Source organism: Bufo bufo, chromosome 9, assembly GCF_905171765.1.
Source record: "Bufo bufo chromosome 9, aBufBuf1.1, whole genome shotgun sequence".
Classification (NCBI taxonomy): domain Eukaryota; kingdom Metazoa; phylum Chordata; class Amphibia; order Anura; family Bufonidae; genus Bufo; species Bufo bufo.
The window spans coordinates 43,027,038-43,041,786 of NC_053397.1; the positions used below are offsets into that span (position 1 = coordinate 43,027,038).

A 14,749-nucleotide genomic window follows, 5' to 3' on the forward strand; every position below is an offset into this window, starting at 1 on the left:
AAATGTGTGGTAAGGAGTTTGAAATCAAATTCTGTAAAAAATGACGAGTGAATCCGAAAGGTGCTCTTTGGAATATGGGCCCCTTTGCCCACCTAGGCTGCAAAAAAGTGTCACACATCTGGTATCTCCGTACTCAGGAGAAGGTGGAGAATGTGTTTTGGGGTGTCATTTTACATATACCCATGCTGGGTGAGAGAAATATCTTGGCAAAAGACAACTTTTCCCATTTTTTTATACAAAGTTGGCATTTGACCAAGATATTTATCTCACCCAGCATGGGTATATGTAAAAAGACACCCCAAAACACATTCCCCAACGTCTCCTGAATACGGCGATACCAGATGTGTGACACTTTTTTGCAGCCTAGGTGGGCAAAGGGGCCCACATTCCAAAGAGCACCTTTCGGATTTCACTGGTCATTTACCTACTTACCACACATTAGGGCCCCTGGAAAATGCCAGGGCAGTATAACTACCCCACAAGTGACCCCATTTTGGAAAGAAGACACCCCAAGGTATTCCGTGAGGGGCATGGCGAGTTCCTAGAATTTTTTATTTTTTGTCACAAGTTAGTGGAAAATGATGATTTTTTTTTTTTTCATACAAAGTCTCATATTCCACTAACTTGTGACAAAAAATAAAAACTTCCATGAACTCACTATGCCCATCAGCGAATACCCTGGGGTCTCTTCTTTCCAAAATGGGGTCACTTGTGGGGTAGTTATACTGCCCTGGCATTCTAGGGGCCCAAATGTGTGGTAAGGAGTTTGAAATCAAATTCTGTAAAAAATGACGAGTGAAATCCGAAAGGTGCTCTTTGGAATGTGGGCCCCTTTGCCCACCTAGGCTGCAAAAAAGTGTCACACATCTGGTATCTCCGTACTCAGGAGAAGGTGGGGAATGTGTTTTGGGGTGTCTTTTTACATATACCCATGCTGGGTGAGAGAAATATCTTGGCAAAAGACAACTTTTCCCATTTTTTTATACAAAGTTGGCATTTGACCAAGATATTTATCTCACCCAGCATGGGTATATGTAAAAAGACACCCCAAAACACATTCCCCAACTTCTACTGAATACGGAGATACCAGATGTGTGACACTTTTTTGCAGCCTAGGTGGGCAAAGGGGCCCACATTCCAAAGAGCACCTTTCGGATTTCACTCGTCATTTTTTACAGAATTTGATTTCAAACTCCTTACCACACATTTGGGCCCCTAGAATGCCAGGGCAGTATAACTACCCCACAAGTGACCCCATTTTGGAAAGAAGAGACCCCAAGGTATTTCGTGATGGGCATAGTGAGTTCATGGAAGTTTTTATTTTTTGTCACAAGTTAGTGGAATATGAGACTTTGTAAGAAAAAAAAAAAAAAAGAAAAAAATCATTATTTTCCGCTAACTTGTGACAAAAAATAAAAAGTTCTATGAACTCACTATGCCCATCAGCGAATACCTTAGGGTGTGTATTTTCCGAAATGGGGTCATTTGTGGGGTGTTTGTACTGTCTGGCCATTGTAGAACCTCAGGAAACATGACAGGTGCTCAGAAAGTCAGAGCTGCTTCAAAAAGCGGAAATTCACATTTTTGTACCATAGTTTGTAAACGCTATAACTTTTACCCAAACCATTTTTTTTTTTTACCCAAACATTTTTTTTTAATCAAAGACATGTAGAACAATAAATTTAGAGCAAAATTTATATATGGATCTCGTTTTTTTTGCAAAATTTTACAACTGAAAGTGAAAAATGTCATTTTTTTGCAAAAAAATCGTTAAATTTCGATTAATAACAAAAAAAGTAAAAATGTCAGCAGCAATGAAATACCACCAAATGAAAGCTCTATTAGTGAGAAGAAAAGGAGGTAAAATTCATTTGGGTGGTAAGTTGCATGACCGAGCAATAAACGGTGAAAGTAGTGTAGGTCAGAAGTGTAAAAAGTGGCCTGGTCTTTCAGGGTGTTTAAGCACTGGGGGCTGAGGTGGTTAAAGGCCTAATGACTGCGTTCAGCATTATTGCCAGTTGCGGTCATTAGCCGCGGATTTCTGCTGTTTGAAACAGCGGAGACCTGTCGGCCATGGTGCCTGCTGCATGTGCGAGCGGGCGGCATGTTTGCCCATCACTCCAGCGCCGCACATGTATAGCGCTGGTAGCAAAAGCGTTAACTTGTACATATTTCACACTGGATAACCTGTTAAATAAGTTGTTCATGTTATTTCGGTCATGTTTGCGGATACCTAATCATTTTTTTTCTTGCTTTTATGTAAAGTATGTGCAATAAAATGTATTTCATGATAAAAATGATTTTATTTTATTTTTTGTAAGCTTTTTTTATTTCAAATTTTTACATTACTTTAATACATTATGCTCAGTGTTTCTATGGCACAGGCTGTGGTTAAGACAACACTACCAGGGTTACTGAATTTACAGTCCCGGGGGCCTTTCTAGGTCCCCAGGTCTGACTGGAGGCTTTACTCAGCCACGATCAGATCATTGGGGGACCCAATCATAGGGGGAAATCCTACTGCAGCAATCAAAGGGTTACCAGTTGGGATTGGAGCCTCTGATCCTGGCTGTAGAACCAAAGAAAAGCTGCTCTAAGAACCAGAGCTCTTAGTTATAGTTCGCAGGAGTGCTCACAGCAGTGGTCTGCTCCCTCTAGAACAGTGATGACAAAAGACAGTGGGTGGTCCTTAAAAGGGTTTTCCAAGATTTTTATTTAGTGATGACCTATCTTCTGGATAGGTCATCAGTATCTGATCGGTGAGGGTCAGCTGTTTTGAGAAGGCAGCGGCACTCCTGATAGCGCCACCGCCTTCTCGCAGTTCACCAAGCACAGCGCTGTACATTGTATAGTGGTTGTGCTTGGTATCACACTCAGCCCCATTCACTTGAATGGGGCAGAGCTGCTCCTATTTATTGTCATTGACCTAAGAAAAAGCAGAGAGAAGTCTGCGGCGGTTGCAGGAGTGCCGGCCTTCTCTAACTGTTGATCAGTGGGGGTCCCGGGTGTCGGACCCCCAAGGAATCTCGCAAAACCACTTAAAACGCTTTCCAAAAAAAAAAAAGATGTGACTGCTGATTTTATAATGCCGGCACATTATTTAAAAAGAATGTGTTATTAGAATTTCAGTCAATTTTCTACGTTAAACATATTTTTATGATATTTTACATTTTGTATCTATTTTAACTATATTTTAAAAATCGTGCAGTTTTTACAATAACTAGGAGGCCTCAAAATCAACTGAAATTTCCTGTTCTGTAGAGGTCACTTTTTTTATCATCAGAGGCTGGATAACAATGTAAGATATCACTATAGATAACACAGGATTCACCATTCACAATAGTGGATAATCACAGCTCATGTTCTCCCCCTCCCTGCGCAATGACTTTTGTACAGGCCACAGAGCATGCGTACAACACTCTGCCATAGTAATCAATAAACATTTCCGCTCTACAGGTTTCTATGACATATTTCTGAATGACGTTAAAAGCAGCTCAGGCAAGATGGCAGCCCCCACAATCATGTGCAGAATGTAGTATAAAAAATGTACAACCAAGAAATTAAATCAAATTAAAAAAAGAATATTTTTCAATATTTGGTTGTAATTATTTAAAAATATATATAAAGGTGATACATTTCGTTTAAGTATGTTGTGGATTACTGATAAATCTCATTGTCTAGGATGATACACCAAGTATTAGAGATTAGCGAAGTTTTAGAAAATTCAATTTGGCTGCTTTGCCGAATTTTACAAAAAAATTTGCTTAGTGACGAATTACTTAGCAGGTGCCATTACAGGGAGCTGCGATAGCGCCACCCCCATCATTGTACCCCTCAGATGCCGCGTTCATACATGATTGTGACATCTAAGTCTAAAAACAGTGTAAAATGAACATAAAAAATTAAATCAAACTTCAAAATCATACTTACCTCCTCCATTTGCTCATGACATCATATGTCACCGAGCACAGGATTTCAGCCAAGATCTTCAATCAAGATGGCGGTGGCCGGCTCGTCACAAGCAAATGGAGGAGGTAAGTTTAATTTTTTCGTTTTTTACACTATTTCAGGTTAAATTGATTCACTACCTCGAAGCATGAGGAAATTTGGCTTCACAGCGAATCGAATTTAACCTGAAATTCGGATCGAAAACCCACTTCGGTGGACTCGCTCATCTCTATCAAGTATAACATGGTTGAATACACACCACGTCATTAGAGAATGATGATGTTGCCAAAGTAAAATGATATTGGTTTTATGAAAGATAATTCAGAGAATTTGTTCCTACCAGCGATGGCTTATCCAAACACTTTGTAATCTTTTCTATCTGTAAAGCAAAAAGAAATACATTTGAATGATTCATTTAGTAAGGAAGAGGAGGCCATGTCCGAAGTTTATATTCACTTTAACCCCTTTAAGGCTACTTTCACACTAGCGTTCGGAGCGGATCCGTCTGATGTTTCATCAGACGGATCCACTCCGATAATGCAGACGTCCGCATCCGTTCAGAACGGATCCGTCTGCATTAAAACTTAGAAAATTTTCTAAGTATGAAAGTAGCCTGAGCGGATCCGTTCAGACTTTACATTGTAAGTCAATGGGGAACGAATCCGCTTGAAGATTGAGCCATATGGTGTCATCTTCAAGCGGATCCGTCCCCATTGACTTACATTGTAAGTCTGGACGGATCCGCTCGCCTCCGCACGGCCAGGCGGACACCCGAACGCTGCAAGCAGCGTTCAGGTGTCCGCTCACTGAGCGGAGCGGAGGCTGAGCGCTGGCAGGCGGATGCATTCTCAGTGGATCCGCCTCCACTGAGAATGCATTGGGGCCAGACGGATGCGTTTGGGGCCGCTCGTGAGCCCCTTCAAACGGTGCGCACGAGCGGACACCCGAACGCTAGTGTGAAAGTAGCCTAAAGGGGTTGTCCGGGAATACATCATTTGTAACAAACCCTGGACTGAAAGATGGAGACACGGGAGCAGGACTGGAGTGGCGGGGAGGAGGCTGAACCTTTCATTTGGGGAGGTAGGCTGTTGGCACCTGACGGAAATGATGTATTTACAGACAACCTTTTCAATAAAATGTATCTGTATAGCGCCACTTATTTGCACATGCTCAGTTTCATCGAGTGCCTCCTGAGCTGTGGAAAGGAAAGAACTGAATCAGAAAAGACACGCCCCTGAGCTGCAGCAGAAAAGACACTCCCCTGAGCTGCAGCAGAAAAGACACTCCCCTGAGTTGCAGCAGAAAAGACCCTCCCCTGAGCTGCCAGCTTGATATAAATCAAAGCAATGAATAGGAAGATCTCTGGATCCATGTGCGGTGAGGGCTGTTACTAGCTTAGTTAGTAGTATAAGATGTCTGATTTTCATTTTTTACATTAGTCATGGCATAACCATTTTAAGAACATGGCGATTTTCTTTTCACTGTTTCAACTGTGCATTACATAAGCTGTACCTTTTTCGCTTTTGCCATTAAAAAAGCCATATGGGATAAAAGAAATCTGATTATTCTATTGTTTGCAAGCGGAAAAAAGAGATGTGTGCTTTTGCTAAATTATTTTTCCAAACATGCCACCCTTGCTCATATAGTAGTATTGCTGTGTGTTTGTGATTTATATCAGGCTGGCAGAGGAGTGTCTTTTCTGCTGCGGCTCAGGGGGTGTGTCCCTTCTGCTGCAGCTCTCTCCCTATCACAGCTCAGGAGGCAGTTGAAGGATGACACTGAGCATGTGCGACCATCTCAGTGAGCTGGACAAAGAAACAAGAAAAAACAAACAGCAGGTGGTGCTATACAGATATATTTTATTGAATAACTCAGTGGCTATGCTAAATTTTTTATTATATGCAATAACAAAAGTATTCAGATCTAAGTGTTGGTTTGCAAACTGTAGAATATTTGTTGTGGGACCACCCCTTTTAGGCTACTTTCACACTTGCGTTCAGAACGGATCCGTCTGCATTATAGTTTAGAAAAAATTCTAAGTGTGAAAGTAGTTCAGACGGATCCGTCCAGACTTTACATTGAAAGTCAATGGGGGACGGATCCGTTTGAAAATTGAGCCATATTGTGTCATCTTCAAACGGATCCGTCCCCATTGACTTACATTGTAAGTCTGGACGGATCCGTTTGCCTCCGCACGGCCAGGCGGACACTCGAACGCTGCAAGCAGCGTTCGGGTGTCCACTTGCGGAGCGGAGGCTGAACGCCACCAGACTGATGCATTCTGAGCGGATCCGCGTCCACTCAGAATGCATTAGGGCAGTACGGATGCGTTCGGGCCGCTTGTGAGCCCCTTCAAACGGAACTCACAAGCGGAGCCCCGAACGCTAGTGTGAAAGTAGCCTAAGCTGCCCATAATCTAATGTTAAAGGGGCCGTTTAGTATTAGACAAACATGGCTGCTTCCATCCAAAATCAGTGGCACTCCTGTCCAGTGGTTGTATGTGGTGTTGCTGCTCAGTCCTATTCACTGAGACAACCCATGGACAGGTGTGACCCGGTTTTTGTTATTGGTATGGAATAAGTCATTGCTGTGGAGGCCTGCTATTTCATGGACCTTCAGAAGCCCATTGTAGTGAGGAGCACGATGTGGACATAAAACAGGATTTAAGGAAACGTATTGAATAATAAACTTACTGCTGTGCAAACGCAATCCAAGGTCTCTTTGGTTAGTTTTAGATTGGTATTCTAGAGAGATGGAAGATATAAGTTTTTTTTATCAATAAGTCATTGTAAAGTCAGGAGACAGACTGCTGCTTACTAAACACTAAAGCGTCTTTCATTGTGTTTTCAGAACATCATTGATTATTTGGTGTCACCAGGGATCAGAAAACTTTGAATACAAAATGAGTATAAACACTCTAGGAAATCATAAAGATACATAATTACATCATTTGGCGACATGTTCTAATGTTATCAAAATCAAAACAACTATTTATTAGTAAAGGGGGAAGTCGGTCTGGACAACCTTTTTTCAGATGAGCAGGTTTGTCAGAGATCCTGCTCACGGAGCCCCCATCATCACCCAGCTGACGGTATCGCACACAGTTCATACACTGAATGGGTGTCTAATTTCCATTGCACACCAGCAATTGTCCAGAGCTGAGAACTGTGCTGGATTCAGTTATTGGTTCAACCAAAAGTGCAGGATCCAAGCTGGGGGGGATCGCCTCTTTCTGGTTAAAGGGGTCACTGAGCTTTCATAGAACTTTTCATATGTCATAGCGAAATATCAAAGGCTTTCATTGCTGGTGGTCTGAGTGCTGAGACCCCCACCTATCTCTAGAACCAGGATAGAGATGCTCTCACATAGCACGTTCTATCTCTTCGCTGCAGGAGAAGGAAGTGATACTGGCCCAGAGACTTCTATTGAGCCCATCTCCTGCAGCGAGTGAGTCCTTCTCTCCCCTGGTTCTAGCAATCAGTGGGGGTCTTGGCGCTCAGACCCCACTGATCAAAACCTTAGATATGTTACTATGAAATATCAAAAGTTATGTAAAAGCTCAGTTGTCCAAGATGATTAAATATGTCAGACAAGCCCTAGTATTGCTTAAAATAATAAGTCATGCACAGTGACGTGGACATAGCCAAACACTGTCCTCACCGTTAGCCCACTGAGGACAGTGATTGGCTGCAGTGGTCACATGCCGTATACCTGCACCCCCCCGCTGTAGTATGTAAAGAATCAGGAGGAGGAGCGGACCAGGGCCGCAGACAACAGAGCTGGAGAAAGGGGTGAGTATATCATGATTTTTATTTTAAGCATTTGTAGGGGTTGTCAGAGATTTTTTAGTTATCGTGGACAACCCCTGTAACACACCCTAATGGAAAATATAGGAAGGAAGAGAGTGTCTGAGCCAAGCCTTTATATCAAACAGATGGAAATGACAGATAGAAATGACGTAGGGAGTACAATACTATTACCCCAGACACACCACACATCTGCATTCATGTAATAAAGTAGCTTCATACAAGTGGTAAACGCAACTTACCAAAAATTTGTTCAATGCATTTAAAAGGTTATCTCCGAATTCAACAATGTTATTGTCTGGATTATCCTGAAAGACAGAAAGAGAGAGGGAGAAAGGAAGGAAGAAAGGAAGGAAGGAAGAAATGTTATTACAAAAGAAGGGAACAGAACACGTATTATTTTGAGTTAAGATTATAATATGACAAATGATATTAAAGGGAACATTTCACACTGAGCATGGAGTCCTATCTGCTGGCAGTACATTACAGGAGGAGCTGAGCAGGTTGATATATCATTTTTGGGGAAAATATACAGCAGACTCTATGTTCAACGAGACAGGTTCCCTTTAAGTTCCCAAGTGGGACAAACTCTTTGGGTGCTTAAGGATCCCTTTAAGAAGAATCTATTGCACTTTACCTAAGTACCGTATAATCCCACCAACATCAGTGTCCATAGTACTACCATAATACCCAGGTATCACTGTTTTGTTGAAGATCTTGGTAGGGGGCACAGTTCTCCTTGTGGAGATTAGGCAAGGTCACCATGTAGTATAAGGGGGTTGCTTGTTAGAGCAGAGCGCTCATATGGACATCATACAGAGGGAGCCCCTCAATGAAACCGCTCCTCAGAACGGAAAGCTGCTACAATAAGGAGCTGTAGCTCTGAAGGACGCGGTTCAACCATATATTACACGGTGTCCAGTCACTTGAATGTACAGTAATATCACATTTCCCCTCTGCCAGGGAATGAGCTGCATTTGCCCCTGTATTTGCAAAAGGGGTTGTTTTGGTAGAAAAATCTATTTAATAATATTGGTCACTGGGGCAGATTCTATATGTCCAACTAGCCATGAATTAGTTTTCATAAGGATAGCAAAACTTATTTTAATTCTTTGAAGTATTATTTTCGACCCGTGATGAAGAAACAGTGAGACTTACAAGTAACTTGTCAAGTAACGCGGTCAATTCTTTGTCGCAGTTTTTTTCCTGTAAAATAAGGAAATTCATTGAATTTAAGCAATTTGTTTTTAAAAAAAACTGCGGCGGGGGATACGGCAGGATCGTTCACTACAGCGCTCAACATACATATTTGTGTCTAACTAGCAGCGATGTCAGAAGGTAAATTTCTAATATAAATGTACCTCACTAAATAAAATATATTAGAAACATGTTCCCTATCACTGTCCCTACACATTAGAAGAAAAGAGATGGCAGTTAAACTTTAAAGAGATTTAGTAGTGCAGATGAGGAGTCCAGATCACTCCTTTTTATTTCCCTCCTGCCCCCCATTCCCTCGCTGTCAGCGCTCAGAGCTGCATTATAATACATTGTCAGCACTGCTGCGCATGCGCACAGGAGTCCTCTCCATTATGTTAGCACAGCAGTCCTGACAATGTATTTTAATGCAGCTCTGAGCGCTGACAGCGAGGGAATGGGGGGCAGGAGGGAAATAAACAGGAGTGATCTGGACTCCATATCTGCAGTACTACTCATGCAGTAATGTAGATCATAGTCTAAAATCAGGGTGACAGATTCTCCTTAAAGCCTCCAACCCCTTTGAAGAAGGCGAGTAAAGGGTGGAGTTGAATGTGGCCTGTCACCATTTCCAAGTGCTGAATGTGGCTCTCAGGTTACGATAGGTTGGGCAGCACCTTTTGAAGTCATATCCCCATGATATTTTCTGTGTCTTGTGGACGCCCAAACTCAGGTGTAGCCTAATACAATGGGGTACGTATATTTTATGGGAAATAATGGCATTGAAGTGCATAAGGGCAACCTTTTAGAAGAACATTCGGCCACTTTTCCATGAGAGGAGAGATCCTGTCATAGGGCAGGTAACCTGGATGAGGACCAGTAACTGCCACATAATAATCCACGTGGCCCTGCTCGGTGGTATCATCTGAGCTCCTCAGCCTGTACTGCACTAAAACCGACTGCATTACCTATTTACTGGGTAAGTTATTAGGACGTAGCATCATCCTGTATGTTTCTACTATGTTGTTTTCTTACCATATTGGAACACATCATCTAAAAGCATTTCTTACCACAAACATTGTCACTTCCAGTAAAGCGTTCTTGATAATTTCAGGATCTTTTGTATTCTGTGATAATAAGAATAAAGGATAGTCATAGTTGGACTCTTTTGTAGTTATTGAGCAATAATGGTTACAATAATCACCGCCTGTACGTTGTAATTGTCCATTCTCCCTAGAATTATATTGCAGGACCATGTAGTGTGCGGCACATTGGTCGTCGAACCAACGTAACGTTCACACACAGTATTTTCAAGCAGATACAATAAGACACAGGGAGGATTTCAAAATTCTAGTACAAAGGAAGCAAAAATGCGTTTAGTTGCCATGTAGACTCCAGTATTGATGATGAGGTAAATGAATAGGACATTATACAATATATTCTGACCAATATGATAGATTTGTGATTGTACGCTCCGTGAAGACACTGAACCAGGAGTGCGAGGACACAGGAGATCATAAGCCTTTCATTTATGAATGTAGCGGTAACGACACATTCAGATTCAGTATTTTTTTGCCAAAAATGGGATCGGGGCATATATCTAATTTATGGGGACACCACAGAAGTGCTCAGATTGGGCTCTCCTCTCTATGTCAAGTGTATGTCACCTTTTTGTTAATGTTCCTCACTCCATTTTAGGTGAAAGATGATTAATTTCATAATATATTTGCTTATGGAAGCTTTGAGTCTCTCACTTAGGCCCCCTGCACATGAACGTGTGCACTCCGTTGCCGTATTGCGGACCGCATTTGCGGATCCGCAATACACAGGTGCCGTTCCGTGGGCATTCCGCAAATCCGGAGATGCGGAATGGTACGGAATGGAACCCAATGGAAGCACTACGGAGTGCTTCCGTGGGGTTTCGTCCCGTACTTCTGTTTCGCAAAAAGATAGAACATGTCCCATCTTTTTGCAGAACGGCCGGATCGCGGACCCATTAAAGTGAATGGGTCCATGACCCGCTGCGGCTGCCCCAGCCAGGGGGCCTTAAAAGTAGACTTGTGGTTGCATGCAGCCACCACTAGAGGGCACTAATGACCTACAGATTGATACATAGATAGCCTAAATATCAATGGGGACTGTTCAGGTGAGGAGGCTGCTGTTCTCATTGAGGAGACCCAGGGGATGTATACTGTATATACAATGAATAATATATATAATATTTACAAATATAATATACAGTACATTACCCTTGCATTGCTAAGCTGGCATAAGATTTTTAGGAGCTCTGCAATCAGGTCGGGCGATTCCTGTTACAAGATAAAAGTAATAAAGATTAGTATAATACTGTTCAATATCTCTATATGCAATAATGTAAAATCCGTACATATAGTTAGAGATGTTCCTTCAGTGCCCAGAAGAAATACTGTAAATATGCATTTAGAGAGGAGCCGTCCCCTCTCCTGACACGTCTGATTTAGTAACTACTTGCATTCCTCATGTAATAATTCTGGAGTATCTAATCCTTTGACTCCATGTTGTGCCATGTATTTATTATTCCTGCTAGAAGTTATGAATGAATTACTAGCAGTTTGCAATAAAGATCCAGATGGGTGTTACCAGTTGGGGCGGGAGGGGGTCCCTACACAGTCTGACACTGATTGGATGGTGTCACACTGAGCAAGGACACCACCCCGACATACCTGACTGGTAACACCCAGCTGGACCTTCGTGGCAAACTGCTAGTAATTCATTCATTACTTCTAGTAGGAATAATAAAGGAATGACACTACTTGGAGTCATAAGAATAGAGGCTCCAGAACTGTTATAACATGGGGTATGTAAGTATTTACTAAATCAGCAGTGTCCGGAGAGGGGACGGCTCCTCTTTAAGTACTTATTCCGCTGTAGGGCTTGTTCACACGAACGTGCCGTATTTTGCGGTCCACAAATTGCTGATCCGCAAAACATGGATGCCGCCTGTGTGCCTTCCGTCATTTGCGGAATGGAGCAGACGGCCCTTTATAGAGATGCCTATTGTTGTCCGCAAATTGGACAAGAATAGGACATGACTCGGGGGCCACGGAACGGAGCAACGGATGCGGACGGCACACGGAATGGTGTCCGCATCTTTTGCGGCCCCATTGAAGTGAATGGGTCCTTACCCGAACCACAAAAAATGCGGCTCAGATGCGGAACCAAACCACGGTCGTGTGAATGAGCCCTTAGCCAAAGGTCAACGTTAAATTTGAAGTCTCAACCAAGGCAACTAAGGCTCTCCTCACATTGGGTATGAGGCTTTTCTTGGATTGTATAGACATACAATGGCATATGTTATAAAATAGGATCCCACTGTAAAAAAATGCATTAAAGGTGGTATATCTAGGTGGTAACAATGTTCTAGAAGGCGGCAGAGATTCCCCCCCATCCCCCATATCCCGGCATTAGAAGGAAAATTTGGAAGGGACCTGAGAAGTATCAGAACAGGAATAGCGGGGGGTCAGCAAGGTGGGTACGACTTCTTCTGTTATATAACATTAGAAGCGGTTTTCATGGTTGGAGCCCCTTTAAGGACATATTACATACAGAATGTGAAACATATTTTCCATGTAATCGTAGTATGATTGATCAATATATAAGCAGCTGCCCATGGAAGTCCATGACACGCTGTCAGTATCACAGAGGTTTATACAGAGGTTTCAATAAATCAGCTGAGAAACAAACGTGGAAATGATTTTTCATTCCATCCAGTTCATTAATGACTAATTCATTAGATTGAAAACAAAAAATACCTTAATGACATTAGTCAAACATTCAAGGATACGTGAAATGATGTCCTCCCCCCCATCTTGGCAGTTTCCTGAAAAATGATAATTTCAAATACAATTATACGAGCCCTAAGTCAAATGAGAAAACAGTGTATGCTGGATTGTTACAGGTATTACTTTGACATTTTTGCATACAAGCCGTTATATGAAGGCTGCTTCCACAGCGAGCTGCCATTTGCAGCCTTTGGTTTTATACCTAGATACTGATTAATCGATGATTTGCCTTAAAGGTTTTTTTTTTTCCAGTTACTTCAACTCGGCTTCCATTCAAATGAAAGGGATCTGAGCTGCAATAACCCAACATGGCCACTAGGCAAAGAATGGTGCTGTGCTTCTGGCTCAGTCCTCTGTGTTAGTTCCAGCTGATTGGTGGGTGTGTCGGACCCCCACTAATCTGATATTGATGACCTATAATAAGGACAGGTCAATACTTATAGCCCGGAAAACCCCTTTAACATATGCATGTCAATTTATCACTGTTGGTTTACATGCTACTTTAGAAACAGTCTATCATTGTTGTCATGGAAATCCACTGTGGGCTCTAACCTGCTGTCAAGATGCTATTTTAAACTGTAGGAAATCTTGGCAATCAGTGCTGCAGTGTATAGCATGGTGAATGGATGGAGCAGCAACCTCAACCTGGATACGAGTTGGAAATCAACCAGACTGAGTTGCCCTCTGTCCCCTCTTCTGTTCACAATAGCAATTGAACCTTTGGCGATATTAATTAGGCAGGAAAAGGAATATATTGGTCTGCAACATGGAGCTATAGATGAACGTTAGGCGCTATGTGCAGACGGCATGATATTGTTTGTAGGAGATTTAGTGTATTCTCTCCCTGTGGTTATGAACTTTATCAGGACCTATGGCCAGTACTATTGGGAGAAAGAGGTTTGAAGTGTATTGGATAACACTGACATGATGTTACTGTATACAATACATTCCAGAGCTGTAAGGGTTACATACCATCATAAATCAGTATAATGCTATGTGACCCCCATCAGTGCTGGGTGGTCAGGACGGGAGCTGCCACATACTTAGGCTGCGAGTCTAAAAGGGGCCATACTCAATTTAATTTAGTGACCAAGCACATTTTTAAAAAATTGCATTCTAAGAGCTAGAACTTTTTTGTTTTTTCATAAATGTACTTGTATGAGGTCTTATTTTTTGCAGGACAAGTTACAGTTTTTAATGCACAATTTTAAGTACATGTAATGATTGATAAAAGCCAGCCGTTTAGCTAAAACCCCCTTTGTTTACGTCAGTAAAAACACGTATGGGTGGTCACTAAGGGGTTAAAGAGTGGGATTGGGGTTATGGGGAGCGCATGGTATTCTAACCATAGCACAAGTTATGTCTGGGGATTCTAATAAAATATACGAGAGAAGTTTAAGCTTCCGAGACATGTCCTTTCAATATTTGCAATTGAGACATGCTATATTGCAACAGAAGTTAACTAACTCTTAACTATTTAACCTAATATAATTTTGGATAGTCTTGTCTCCTCCTCTGATAGAAAGGGCTACATAGCTTTTGTGTATTCAACGCTGTTGACTTCATACGGTAACAAATTTCCATTACGTATTAAGGAAAGATGGGAGACAGATGTTGGCCCTTTAAGAGATGGCGAGTGGTCTGATATCTCGCTTCCAGAATCTCATAAATGCGATCAGACAACAGGTTCCAAAATGTGGGGTTGGGAGCGGCCACAACATGCAGGAGTACTGGACGCCGATCTTGGGCATTAATAAACAGACATATAGGGTCACCATACCCATGTGTCCCAAAGTCAGATTTTTTGGGGGGTTTAACTACAGATTTAAACACTGATCTGAAGAGTATCTTGGGAGTCCAGCGATTGTTATTTCAAGCCAGGATACTCCGACTTCTCGTTTATTAATCTGACAAATATACTAGTAAGATTAGAAAAGGGGAATGTATAGAAAAGGGGGCAAATTAGGTACATTCTATACA

General features: G+C 42.0%; 1 protein-coding gene across 2 annotated transcripts in view; it reads right to left on the reverse strand.

Moving 5' to 3' along the window:
* The window catches only part of LOC120978577, an 875,253-nt gene that overhangs the window by 535,508 nt on the left and 324,996 nt on the right, over positions 1–14,749 (reverse strand). Inside the window, exons 3-5 of one of the 2 annotated variants that reach the window (XM_040406808.1) lie at positions 11,203–11,257; positions 10,019–10,080; positions 8,913–8,960 (exon numbers count right to left, since the gene is read on the reverse strand). In XM_040406808.1, coding sequence (XP_040262742.1) covers positions 8,913–8,960; positions 10,019–10,080; positions 11,203–11,257 — 165 coding nt within the window. The remainder of the gene's footprint in view (positions 1–8,912; positions 8,961–10,018; positions 10,081–11,202; positions 11,258–14,749) is intronic. The other variant, XM_040406807.1, reaches the window with a different exon arrangement.